This window comes from Opisthorchis viverrini (genome assembly GCF_000715545.1).
Source record: "Opisthorchis viverrini unplaced genomic scaffold opera_v5_25, whole genome shotgun sequence".
Lineage (NCBI taxonomy): Eukaryota > Metazoa > Platyhelminthes > Trematoda > Opisthorchiida > Opisthorchiidae > Opisthorchis > Opisthorchis viverrini.
The window spans coordinates 1,336,995-1,351,269 of record NW_008751681.1 but is presented as its reverse complement, the minus strand read 5'-3'; the positions used below and the strand labels follow the sequence as shown (position 1 = coordinate 1,351,269).

Sequence of the window (14,275 nt, the reverse complement as noted above, 5' to 3'; positions counted from 1 at the left end):
CTGGCACATGCAACACGCTTACCTGGAAAATATTAGGGATATGTTAAATTGTGGGCAAGATTCGGTCTGGGTACGCCAGTCGCTGTACAGTCATCGCGAAGCCGTACTTGGGGTCGTTGACAGCCCCATGCATGTGCACCTTTTGTGAGTAGTATGAGCTGCCATGGCAGTTGGGATTGGCCGGGCAATCTTAAAAATTCAGATTAGCATGGATCAAGGAATTCCATGTGTCCTTCGAGGGTGCATGGTGGTTCATTGCTGCCATCCAAACAAGGCGATGAGACAGCCGCGTCCAAACCGGTGACACCATTGGAGAACGCATCAAAATATCTGCTAGACGGCACTGTGGAATGGGTTGGACTGCGGCGGGAAATAGCAAACAGCTATAAGTGGTCACAATTTGGAACTACTGCGATATGGCAACACTGCTAAAGTTCGAAAAAGGGTTATCGGTATTCAGGTGTATGTAAGTGCTGAGCGGTCGATGCCAATGGGTATAGGTATATGTGACTATCAGGGACATGCATTGGCCAAATTTCGCTCAACTAAGATAGCTTGGAGCATGCTGCGACGTGAGATCAGATCAAAATATGAAATCTCTCGTGGTGGCGCGTGCTTGTATGATGGGTCACCTCAAAAGGTTGCAGTCAGAGCCTAAAGAATAGCAAAAGTCTTTTCAGAACAGCTTACTGCTGAGGCATTATACTGCATGTATTTATAGAGTCTCCGCCAGCATTTTCTCCCCTGTCAATGGATCTATCTGCTTCATTGGATGAGTGAACGGGATATTTGCCACAACCCTGCGTTCTTTCGCATCGTCAGGGACAGGAGGTGCGGATGGGGAAGACATGGTACGGAAAAATATAGAGAACTCTCTAGAAGATTTTGAACACAGAGCAGTGTGCAGCATCATTCCCACCCCGTTTCGAGTATATTTCATGATATTTCGTGAGATAATGGAGACGAGCGCTGAAATGTCTTCTGAACACCTGTGCTCAAATAAGTTCCAACGAAAACCTTGTCCACCTGAAATATGCACAGGAAATCTTTCTCATCTTCGAAGAGGAGAACAAGGCGCGTTTGTTTGTGGATGAACCGAATTTTTTGTATGCCCTCCGCATCCGTAAACTGAAAGGCCTACTCCTGGGTATGCAGTCAGTGGACGCGCCATTTAATGTTCAGGGGGAGTATCGTTGGAATGTTTTATGTATATTCGGAGTTGTATTATATCGAATTGTAGCGTGCAGATGACGTCAGTGCGCTAATCTGCAAGGCCCAGGTCAAGTGTGATCACTAAAAATGCCGATGGCGTCAAAGCGTTATATATACGGATATCAAGAGACGCGTTTAACAGGCTACAGTAGGGTGTATCTTGTTATAAGGCCGTGAGACGTGTCCTGTTCGGTGAGCGGGACTGAGGCGTTTGACAACTCTCGTCTCAGAACGATAGCTCGTGTGGGTTGGTTTCGGCGAATCTGTTATTAGGCAGTTAGAGGGCAGGACTCCCGTTGTGCCATAAGGACTTCTACTGAGGAATATATCCAGCACCAGGTCTTTGGGCTGGGCCGAAAAGTCTAGCCAGGTAGGTCATATATGGAAGGCTGTTGTACATATGATTGTGTAAGTCTAGATGGGCATAATCGATGAGTTGAATGAGGTCCAAGTCTATATGACAGACATGGGAAACAGCCTCACTTTGGCCTGGGATATTGAGCGCCTTTCCACATGTTGTGTCTGATGATCCTTTATATATAACCGAATGCTTTAAATAAAAAACGCTGGCCTGTCACCTGATGGTTTTCCTATGAAGGAGTGCGTAGTTGATGAAACTACCATCACGGCTGAGTACGGGACGGTTACAAATGATGATAAGGACAACGGAGCTCTCGGTACTTTTAAGCTACACGGAATCGGCATCTTCGGTCCTGGGATTCAAAGTTTTACCGCTTGGCCTTACAGCCGACTAGTGCACACCTCTCTTCAGCTTAAATGTCACTGTGTCGAATTGTACGTAGGGTCACTACATCCCACCCCGAGTCATTCTTGTACATACGAAGTTCCTCATTATCACCAATAGGATTGCTTGAGAAAGTTGTAGATTTTCGTTTATAACTGAAGTCTTCAAATTCTGCGTGGATATCGATACTGAATCATCAACAACGGGATTTCTAAAGCACCTAGTGCGCCGGCCAATTATATTACGGAAAATTTAAATGAGCTGCGACTGCTGTAACTAAGAACGGCGTCCTAAGATGATACTTTGATATTTGTGAATTGGTGTATCTGGCACTTCGTAAGCAGGCTCAAGGAGTCTGTTATGCTTGGAATTACAGCTACCAAAAGGGCGAAGCCGGTGGCGGGCTTTTGGCGTTTTCGGTAACCCTATGGGTTACAAAAACTAACTGCGATGTCTCTACCATTGTTGCAAACAAATAAACAAGCGGCATTTGGGCAGCGCTGCGCAACGGAGTGTGTGCACGCCCAGTTTAGGAACATCACAAATAAGAGCTTCGGCAAAATATCGGTTGAGCTCTCCACTGTAAACTACTCAGTTTCCAAAATATTTTATTTTGCCCGGGAAAGGAGTATGTTTTAAAATAAATCGAGGGAACTAAAAAAAGCTCTTGGATTAATTTCAGCTTGAAGTTTCAAAAAACAGAAAATTTGTGTTTACACGGTCGATCAGCATCATTGTCAACGCTGGGTTGCTGTTCATGACTATTTCCCAGAACCCAAGTACAAGCAGTTTACAGGCCAATTATATGAATAGCAAGTTAAGATAGTATTCAGACTTTCAGAGTAATTGCAACTGTAACCAGTTTCACGGATGGAAAGCAAACAAGTCGGGGATGGCTACATTCAAAGAGTATCAAAAACGAGAATCACTGAAACTAAGTTAGAAATATTTAGAATACATAGAGAAGAACAGGGCTAGATGTACAGTCTTATCGGGTGAAAATAACGAGAAGAACGCCCGGTCATCGCTCGTGACTGAAGTTATCATACCTGGGGATGCAGGGTTTTTGAAAATCACACAAGAGACTTGCTTAAAAAAGATTTTGTGATCTAGTTCAATATGAAAAACTTCTTTTGTGATTATTTCGTCGTAAGGATCCTGAATGGCATGACACCGTAATGAGAATCGCGCGAGTAGTTTGTGTCATCTCTGGCGGCAAATTGATGACATCTCAACTCAGGATTTTGTGATGAAGAATCGCATACGGTTTCCGGCATATGTCGTGGCGATTGTGAGCCCTCTTCTTACCTCAGTCAAATTTTCAGCCACCTGATATATTGTTGGGTCGCATGTCCTACTGTTAAACTATCACTACCGTTATTGATATCTCACACAGCATCACCGATCATAACGAAATATACAACTAAATTGCTACCTTAATCCCACTCTCCTGGTATCATGCAGACCCGAAAATGTTTACAGCAGGTGCCGTGGGGTTTATTTTCACCAGTACACTTGCATGTGTCATACGAACAGTCAGGCATGATCACCACCAATGGCGCAACCTCAGTGCCAAACATGGATGCTTCGTTGTAATCCTTATTTTGAGAAAAAAACTAAAATTGTTGAGGAATGGACTGGTGCCTACATCTTTGAATACTAATTCATTGTCAAATCCGACGAGAACGCGGCCGACACGGACTAGCAGGTTCTCCAATAAGGCGCAATCGGGGTTAATTGGTACTGCAGTGGTCCGGCTACTCAATAAGTTAGTTTACCAGGTGTGTGTGGCAAAGAAATAAGAATAATTACTCTAGGTTCGGTATGCAAAAATAAAGAGGGCAGACTCACTAACATTTTTCTTTCTAAAATAGTTCATCGTTGGCCCAGGTCAGCGAAATAAACAATAATCCAATTATGTTGTTCCGGAGGTCTTCTTCTGAACAGTTCTCACATATAATAGATTCCGAAGATGTCTGAAATGTTTTGGTACCAGAGTTAGTACACGAGACTCACGAATGACCGCTGCAAGCGCGAGCGAAATCAGAAGAGTCGAAGCACGTGACCACGCTTGCATTATGTGAAATCGTACAAGTGCGCGTTTTTTGTAGTTTTTCGTATTCAAACAAAAACCGATTATGCAATTGATGAAATACGTAATGTTATAATGGAAGTAAAATAAAGGTACAAAACGCCACAGTACAAACTCTTGATGACGAGTGGTAGCGACAGCATCCTGTCTTTTTGTAACCATTTCATACCCGTAAACCTGGCCGGGAGTTAACCACCTCTTCTTCCGCCACTCTGACGTTCGCGTGGGAAACAGTACCTCCTTCGGCGAAGGATGGTTAAACATTCACAACACACTACCCTTGGCTCGCTGCTTTTGGTGTTGGGCGCATTCGTTGATGGAATTCCCGGTTCACAATCAAACACATTTTCCAATTACATCGTTATGTAGTCACACCTCACCAACCCACATGAGCCATAGTTCTGAGGCCACAGATGTCGAAAACCTGAAGAAGTCTCACTTTCTCTGTCCGAAGAGGTTGAAACGCACAGCCAAAATCAGGAGCCTGTACCGTGGCCGGGTACACATATCCCCTGAGTATCAGAGATGAACCACTTTTGTTGTTGCTGTAGCAATTCCCGGAGCTGATCAAATTCGACTGACATCGTAGGTCCACGTTCGCCAGTTGTAGTGGCTGTATTATCCTCAGCTTAGTTCTTGGTCTGAGCCTCCCAAGATGGGGTTCACTTCAAGACAACTGCCAAAGGTGCATAGGGTATATTAACGCTAAAATGAATCAAGTCAGTTGTACAGTACTTCGTATGTATAGTGTAAGCGGCGGTAACTTTCTGGAAATTCTGACGTCTTCTGGGTGACAAACGACATTCGGCCAATACTTGGACATTATTGGCTGTCGAGCCCAGACTTTCGACCAATCAGATCTAGGCTGGACGCCGAACGGGCAAGCATCCCCGAGCTTTTGTCCAATCTTGCGCGCGGTAGGCTTCTCGGCCGTAGCGGCACCTGACTGTGAGCGGTAAAGCGGAATTCGTGCGAAATTCCGCCTAACAGTCGCCGGGGTGCACAAACTGTCGCACGTCGGTGAAGTCTGAACTCTTCGGGATGGCAGTGTTAATCTTCCGGAACCTATACTGCACCGTCTAGAGGCTTTCCTGCCCAAAGCAGTGTCCCCTAGTGGTGCTCACTCCTACCATTTTCTCATTTTGTGATTCCCAACGACACGAAAAATAGAATTTCTCGAAAATCCTAGTGATTCTCAAGCAGGACAGTGGAGGTACTTTTGGACTTCGTCGAGTAACAGCAGAGCATAATGCGGGGTCACTCGTCTTTGTCTGGCTTGTCCCCTTTGAACTTCCTTCAGTGGTTGTGAGTGGAGATTTCGTTCAGTGCAACTCACGGAATCGCAGCGACACACTAGCCCGGCCGTATCGTCGGGATGACGAATTTCGGCCGTGTCTAGCCAACGGGCTGGCACCCTCAAGGTATAGATATTGTGAACACATCCCTTACGATTCAGGAGGCACTTGATATCACGGAGCACTTTACCTTTTTTAATATGCTTGGCTCAGATTGCAGTGACTGGCGTGAGTACACCATGCCTCTTGAAATCCAGTAAATAGTTCGCTAGTTTACGCCACTTCAGGTTTAAAAACAGAATATCACTCAGTTCCATGAGTCATATGTGTGTCAGGCAATTAAGGCGCGAACTCATCAACCGGAATGTTAGTGGTTCGAAGCCAACCACAGTACCTCGACTGCAACCTGACAGTGTCCACTCCTCGTGCTTCCTTCGGACGGTAAGGCAGCTTGGCGCTGGGTGCTACAGCTGAACGAGTAATATACTCTATTTGCTTAATATCTCGGAGGTCCTTTGTTCGAACCCAACCACGGTATTTTAACTGCTGCTATTTCTCAGCTGTTCCGCTTCCTTCGAGTGACATGATAGCTAGAAACGGAAGGCTTTTTACAGCTGAGGAAAAAAATAAGCAGGGTTAGCCTTTCAATCTCTGACCACCGGTATTTCTGAACCACGGCTCGAGCCGGTCGGTGCCGTTGGATTCGCAATCAGATTACCAGCGAACGGACTTTGGGTTGCGCAGCAGGTATTCTACATGACAATTTGCGATTGTTTGGTCATAATTTGTGCCTACCATGTGTCCTGTACATGCACGCTTGAGTTCCCGTGCCTTATTCAGATTGTTGTTAATAAACATGCTGACAAATAGACTCAGCCAAAGAGGACAGATAGGGCTGATTCTATGTTCTATTCGCCTTCCAGGATGAAATTCACGTGACCACTGTGCTGGACAGAAGACGTGGGCTGTAACCCTTCCTATTGATCTTCCGTTAATTCTTATCCGGACGGCTTGAATGGACGTTTGGGGAGCTTCTCGTAGCTATGTAAGCAAAAACCGACCCCAGAGACTGAGCTGTAGATTTGGATAGGGAAGAATGAGGAGCAGAAGAAGTAGTGACCAGTCTCCAAATTGATTGATTTGTATTTGGCACTGCCGATAGGTGATCCACCTTATGTGTAACGAAATTACCTTTATGTGCGGCAACACGCATGCTCCAGCACATGTTGGCGAACTGTACAGCCTGTAATTCCTATTTATCTCTCACAGGCTTGTTTGAGTCATTAATAGGAGGAGTGTCTCATCGATCTGTCTCAGTCTCAATGAGGAACGCCGCTTAGTATCTACTGCGGAACTGGTAGACCGAGTTGATGTTGCAACTCGAACTGTACAGGTAAGATGGTGATGCCTAGAAAATGAGTCGGAGAGCGAAGCCAATTATTTCTGTGAATTATACATCCTTGTTTTTAGTGGCACTCCAACCCAGAGAGTCGTGGCGAATTGCATCGGGCTTCCAAATGTGTAGTGGTGGTAACCGTCCGGACGACAGCATGAGCTGTCTTGGGATGCTCGTCGATGAATTCTGTGTCGTTGAAACGTTTCATAGATTCGTCTTCAAAATGCCAAACGACTGGTCAAAGTGTGTCCGATGCATCAATAGACCAAACCATGGATTCCACAAATATGTAACCTGTGGGACTTGCCACGTATCACATCTCTTAAACGGTACCGACAAATATTTGGATTTCATATTGGCTTCACAGAATCTCCAGCATCTATAGTAGTACATTCGTCGCAGATAGTAACCTATTCGAAGACCCACGTTTGTGGAGCAACAGCAGGATTTTGAATCGGTTCACTGACTTGACTATTCTACCTTTCATGGTGGTGGACATGTAAGTGCACATGCCATCCATTGAAGTCTTGGTATTCCTCTCCCTTAAAGTCGATGTAAGAGTGAGATGGCTCAGTGGTTAGAACGTGAATTTACTGACCGGAAGGTCCGTGTTTTTAATCTAACTGCATCTCGATTTCCCGTGTCTAGGCTTGGGCAACCTGTCAGTATCCCAGCCTTCGTGCTTCCTTCGGGGGGCATGACAGCTGGGCACCGGAAGGTTGTTACGGCTGAACGATATAAAGCTTCACAGTTTGTTGTGGGTGAGACACCAATTCAAGCTGATTTACTCCCTCTACGTCTTTTGGGCTGTCTACCAGTCTCTGGTCCCCGCCTGAAGCCTCATTGATTCTCACCTCTGTGGATGGGGACCATGGAAAGTGACACTACAGGATTTAGTCACGCAGTCCGTGGCGCCTCTGCATCAGACTCACTACCTTCTGCGCAGCTGTCGGGATTTCCGTTTCTTTGGAAAATTAGGAGAGCAGAACGGCGAGTAGGTGGTAGGGTAGTCGCCTCTAATGCTCGTCCATCCCTTCCACACTCTCATTTTTCGGTCACCAAAACCATCAGCTTGAACCAGCGTCTTCCTGGTACATAGGTTAGAATCAATCAATTGAACCCACGCGGTCCATCACACAGGTAAATGGCCCTCTTAGGGAAGACTTTTCTCTGGCATCTGGTGCACGTTCCACACTGGCAGCTCTTGAAATGTGATGAGCTCTTCTATCAGGGTGTTTTGTTCCTTCCGGAAACAATTTGATGTTTCTATCGAATTGTTTACGGAGGTATCGCTGGTCAGACGTCCTAATCTCTGATTCATCCTCTACTCGCAGCAGCCACGGTTCATATCCTAAAGCAAGATTTACGCACTGCAGCGTTGTAAAGTTTCTGACCTGCACTGTGTCAGCGAATCCGTAACGAGGCAACTGAAAGGCGAGTTTTTGGCCGTGCAACGGGGACCTTCATTGAAGAACGCCTCCAGCAGCAGAAGCTGCGTTGGTTGGGACATGTACTGCGTATGCCGAACCACCGTTTACCGAGAAAAGTGTCGTTTTCCGTGGCCAGTCCGGAGTGGCAGAAGCAGATCGGTGGTCAACCCTTGAGCTGAAAGACGGACATTAAAGAGATTACGAACGTATGGATGTTTACGGAGGTATCGCTGGTCAGACGTCCTAATCTCTGATTCATCCTCTACTCGCAGCAGCCACGGTTCATATCCTAAAGCAAGATTTACGCACTGCAGCGTTGTAAAGTTTCTGACCTGCACTGTGTCAGCGAATCCGTAACGAGGCAACTGAAAGGCGAGTTTTTGGCCGTGCAACGGGGACCTTCATTGAAGAACGCCTCCAGCAGCAGAAGCTGCGTTGGTTGGGACATGTACTGCGTATGCCGAACCACCGTTTACCGAGAAAAGTGTCGTTTTCCGTGGCCAGTCCGGAGTGGCAGAAGCAGATCGGTGGTCAACCCTTGAGCTGAAAGACGGACATTAAAGAGATTACGAAACGTATGGATGCTGTCGGTGCTACTCGCCTTCCAGGATGGGGACCGCATGATCCCCACTGCGCCTGGTTGGAGACGCTGTAAGATATGGCTACCAACCGATGGCGGTTGCGTTCGTGTTGTCAGCTTCTATCCAGATTGCCTGAATGAGTGTCTAGATGTGTAGGCATCTGGGAATGACTGGTAAGCTAGCACTAAGTCCATTGCACCGTCACGTTTATTATTTTCTTCACATCATGGTTATACGGCGGCAAAGCATCAGTGTTGAACACTGATGTCATGCTGTCGATGATGATGATGATGATAATTCAGGCGCCAGAGGCTTCAGGCTGGGCAAAATGTGACCGTCTTCCAGCGTTGTCTTTTGGCAGTAGCTGAGGATTCCAAGCCCAATCGGCTTGTTTTGGGTCCGACTACTAGGGTGGTAGTTGTGCTCAGTGGCTTCGAAATGAGCTGCTGAATGGTCTATGAAAACTCGACCTAAAGTTGTCACGTTGTGGTGGTCGAGCTTCTGTGCTGCAATGATCCTTTGAGCTATACTGGCTGAAACTCAGTTCCCTAATGTTTAGCCATGCGAGAAAGGCCAATGGAGAGCAACGCGACGAAGAACAGCGAGTCCCCGAATAATCATATTACGAAGCTGGCTGAAGGTTAAGTCGTATTGTCCTCTGCTACAGGAGTGTGAAGGTAACAAGGCACGTCCATATTTATGGAAGCAGTGATGCTGCCTTCCCCCGAGGAAGAAGGGTTAGAAAAGGTCGGCCCTAAAATCCGTACACTCGGATCGCTCAACGGCCGGCCGCGACCGCCGGTGCATTATTCAATGCGGTCGAAATACTTTTAAAACCAAAGAGTCCGGTGCTGCTCAAAAGGTACCTGCTGTACGCAGCTGCACTAGGAGTGAGACAGCGATAACTTACTCTTTGCACCCCCCTAGTCAGGCCGGCCCCCTGCAGTCAAGCGGGTCAGACTGTTGAGTCATTGGCTTCGAGAAGGGGACCCCAAGGAAACCCTAATAACCACTGTCTTGCGGTTAAGACTTCTGAGTCAGGGTCCCTAAAAAACCGGCGTCAACCAACTGCTTCGTGGGTTAGACTTGAGTCAAAGGCTCAGCAGAAGATTTGGAACGAAAACAATACTAAGGGAATCGGGCTCTTCGACCGCCATCTCAGTTTTCAAAACCTCATGTGAAAACCTTCGTATCATCAGTCTGGTATCCGTCTTGTCTAAGGTGCTCGCTGGCATTATTTTATACAGGTTAATGGATTATCGATAGAGACGGATTCGTTAGAATCAAACTGGGTTTCGCCATGGCCGAGGATGCTTCGATCATATCTTTCCCTTGAGACGAATTGTTGTATGTCGCCACTCCTTCAAACGTCTCATGTTAGTCGTTTTTCCTGTGAAAGCTGCCTTTGATTCTATCGATCATCAGGGCATTTGACAGTGTTTGGCGATCAAAGGTCTCCCTCCAAAATTTTCTCCCCTATGGAGGCACTGTATGCGGACTCCTGTAGGTGCGCACGAGCATATGGCGAGCGTTCCCCCTAGTTCATCACGTCCAGTAGTGTAAGACAAAGCCGCCCTCTTTTACCCGTTGACTTTTTATTGATGTGTTGCTTCTAATTTCTCCACCTGACTCTGAAACCTCGGGAGTCGAAATGCTCCCGGGACATTCGCCCATAGACATTGAGTATTCGGACGATATTGCTTTCTTTGGTTCTTATCTTTCCCAAATGCAAACCATCTTAACTAACATGCTACCTGGCTTTGTATGCGCTTTACACCTGCAATGTGTAAAGTGCTGCTACAAGACTGGGTGGGATCAAACTTGAACGTCGTGCTCGCAGGTGAGTCAATCGAACTTACCTGGGCATTTGTATAAGTTCCGGTGGACTGGCTGAAGATGAGATCACTTCTTCAATCGGGAAGGCTAAGGTAGCCTTTGCGAACTTCTGACATCTACGGCGCCGACGTAACTTGAGTTTGTACCAAGGAAAGAGTTTACGCTGCAGCGGTGCGATCCATGCTGCTTTATGGATCATAGAAGTGGCCTCTACGTGCAGAGGGCGTACGAAAGATGTCGGTGTTTGACCATAGGTGTCCGGAGAATTGGTCAGGTCTGGTGGGAACATCGGATTCGTAATGCTGATCTACACCAGATGGTCTTAGTAAGAAGGAACTCTCCCGTGATAGAAGAATTACTCACGGTTCATAGGTTACGCTGGTTCGGACATGCACTCCACATGCCGTTTCTCTTCCAGCGCTGTGCTTAATGGAAGCGACAGAGAGGTGGACAGTGTTAGGCCTGGCGACGAAGTATGAGAACACTGACCAGTAAAGTTGGTCGCGTCGACGAATTGCTTTCCTGGATGGAGACCTTGGGACTCAACTCACCAATGTTTGATGACACTGGCAGAAGTGGCCCAATCGCGCGGTCAATGGCATCAAAGCTATCGCATTCAGTGCATAGCTACCCGATTCCCAAACTAACTGAACATGCCATCGCCTCCAAGGCTTGGCGGTTTCTCCTGCACTCTGCCACTTTACAGTGATCGAAACTGTAGCAGCTGGAACCAGTGTACCTATGGTACACGATTGACTGATTGATTGGTTGGTTGATTGATTGATCGATGTATGTATGTATGGATGGGTTGATTGATTGCTAAACAACCACACAATATACACCCGTTCGGGTAAACACTGAGATATTACTAGCCTCGCACGAACAATTTAAAATAGGTGTTCGAATTTTCACTTTTCTCCGGACTGACACCATCTTCGTTTCTCAAACTTACTCGCTCGTTCTACCTAGGTTGGGTCGGAAACTGCGAAAGAAACGCTCGTATCTGTTTCAACCTACAATTTCAGACTATCACTTAGGAGTTATGAAGATGACCGGAGATGTGGAAGCACTCAACATTCGTTTGAACTATTTGACTCGATACATCCAGCATCAGCGGACCGAAATCAAGGAACTGGTGAGTCTGACGTGTACTCGTTTTTGACAGACCGCACAACACTGTACGATTTTTTTTATACTTTAATGGAACTTTTTTGACCTTCAGGCTCTCTTCACGTGGCCGCGTGTAACCATCATTCTTCATTCATCTGTGACTATTTGACTTCACCAAACAGTCTGCTCGCATGACTAGTCAACTCGGTTATACAACCGACAATGGAATGCAAGACCATCCTGATTTTTAACATAGTACATAAGTATTCAAGCTTGAATGTGATATTCAGTCTCATAGCAAAATGTAAGTGAACGTTTGAACGAAAATCCAAAAACCATCCCAACAAAATTATCGGACCCACATGCTCATCTAGTGTGTGCTTTACCTTCAACAATCCCTTTTTCCCATGGCTGAGCATGTTGGCCTTGACTTCGTTTGACAAAGCCAAACGATGGTTCAACTACCCGGAAGTTTAACCCATGAGTGACTTGTCCGGTTATACATAGAAATGAAAGTTGTATTGTACGCTTGTGACCTCAAGTTCGATATCCTTTATCTTGAGTTAGACTTCAAATCACCTGTGAGCACTGATGGAATTATGGAATCTCCATTGATGAAGACATCTAGCATAGTCGAACTATACACGTGACGTTACCTGTGGTATGATAGCTGTAATGATTAGATGGTGCAATGAATACTATTAGAAGCACGATTCTTGAATTTCCCAAGATGATGGAGTTTAGGATGCTGACGTGTAGACTTATTGAACATATTCGCTTTTAAGATTGGGCTCATTTAAGTTGGATTATAGCGAGCAGTGTACCCGAAAGATGTGAAATGACTTTGAAAGCGCCCTGGGCATGTAGTCAGAGAATGGAGTAACTTTTATCACTTGGAAACGAGTCGCATCCTAGTCAACTTTCACAAAATTTCGACTTCAAATTTCACCCACTCTTGAGATACGGTGGACTTCAGGACAGTGCGCATAAATCCATATCACTTAGGGGCTTTTGGTTGGATTTTATGTGTGAGTGGACCAAACCGTGGTCGTGATGTACAGGCAGGCACAATGCCGTCCCCTCAAGACAATGCTTCCAAGAAATAAACGGGAAACCATTCATGGTACACGCAATAGGTGCTTCCAAGGAGAACGCCGGTTACCCACTCCTGTAGAATCTACGAGTCTGTCAGTGTCTAACAAAAACACAAGTTCAATCGTCTTCGAAGTCGGGGAAAAATGATTCATTTTTGTTATTGGCTTCCCACGTTTCCTACACACTAAGCAAATCTGTGCATGGCAGCGCTTGATTTGTTGATTTTGTCCCATTCGGCATTAACCCTTAATCAACTTCAGTCACGTTTGTGCATATCAGTCCAAACCACCCACACTTTACGGTATCGTAACGCTATGCCGGTACGTTTGAAGTAGCACAGTAACACAGATCTGTTCGCATTCAAGTACGTTGTAATCGCTTTTCAGCTTCCTCCCTGACTTTCTGGATCACATGCAACACGACCGAGTGGGTTCACGCTCTCACTTTTAACGCCTATCTGGTTACTGGGATGAATCAAAGGAGCCTCATTGCACTGAGAATAATGCGGTTATATAACCGGAATTTCCAACTTGTCTATGACTCCGTCTAAAAAAAATTAACAGGGGGAACACTTCAATTATGGTGTCCGGGGGATACTAGCACCGGTATGAACTCAAACACTAGAAAGCGTCATCGAGTGATTTGTGGAAGCACACCTAGAAAATTCACATCGTGCGAAAAAAATTGCTGCACAAAATGAACAAAATTAATTTCGAGCAAGTTAGAATTTCAGGCCACTTTGGTATAATCGACACGACTGCTTCGAGTAATTCACTGAAACTATATTTACTGGTCTGCTTACACCATATCTCCACAAAGCTCAGCTGAGGAATTTTGTGTCTGTGGGACCGAAAACTTGTACCTCTGACAAAATGTGCTTATAAGTAGCGTATAACTTTGGCCGGCCCCGAGGATGCACACTCTTCACAGGGTACACTGTTTACAATGTGATGAGGAAGGCTCGTTTATTCACTCCTTATCAGACTGGAAGATCCCCAATCCGGTTTCCTAAAGCCGAAGGAAGCGGGAAGTTATTCAATGTCCTGGTGTATGAATCGATTATCTGCCTTCCTTTAAGAATCACTAACTGATTTTCCATCGGTGAAAATCGCGCCCCAAAGCATCCCAGAACTACCATCACAAGCTCATTAATCAAAGTCTGGCTTTTCTTTTCATATATCATGTCGATGATATATATATATATATATATATGAACGCTTCAGACACATCATCCCTCAAAAAGTTCCAGCTTATATGGTTCATGGCTGAGTTCATTCATCCTTGAACAAATCACAGTCCATTCTATAGCTTTTTATCTACTTTTTTACCCAACATCTGGCACCTTCTGTAGTAACTGATGTACGCATCACACACTAAGGTCCCTGCATGTTTTGAACACTCGTCAGTTGATTTGAGGTAGTATGTATAAGTCTCTTTCATCGGTTTGGAACTCTAATTTCACGCTTCCCTTTCTCTGTATATA

At 45.7% G+C, this 14,275-nt stretch overlaps 1 protein-coding gene across 1 annotated transcript in view; it reads left to right on the top strand.

Moving 5' to 3' along the window:
* Positions 1 to 1,299: 1,299 nt before the first annotated feature.
* T265_02151 (hypothetical protein) overlaps positions 1,300 to 14,275 on the top strand; it is a gene marked incomplete at both ends in the record, with an annotated part of 20,638 nt that continues 7,662 nt past the window's right edge. Inside the window, 5 exons of the mRNA XM_009166325.1 lie at positions 1,300 to 1,385; positions 4,678 to 4,798; positions 4,892 to 5,004; positions 7,108 to 7,239; positions 11,557 to 11,722. Of these exons, the coding sequence (XP_009164589.1) occupies positions 1,300 to 1,385; positions 4,678 to 4,798; positions 4,892 to 5,004; positions 7,108 to 7,239; positions 11,557 to 11,722 (618 nt within the window). The remainder of the gene's footprint in view (positions 1,386 to 4,677; positions 4,799 to 4,891; positions 5,005 to 7,107; positions 7,240 to 11,556; positions 11,723 to 14,275) is intronic.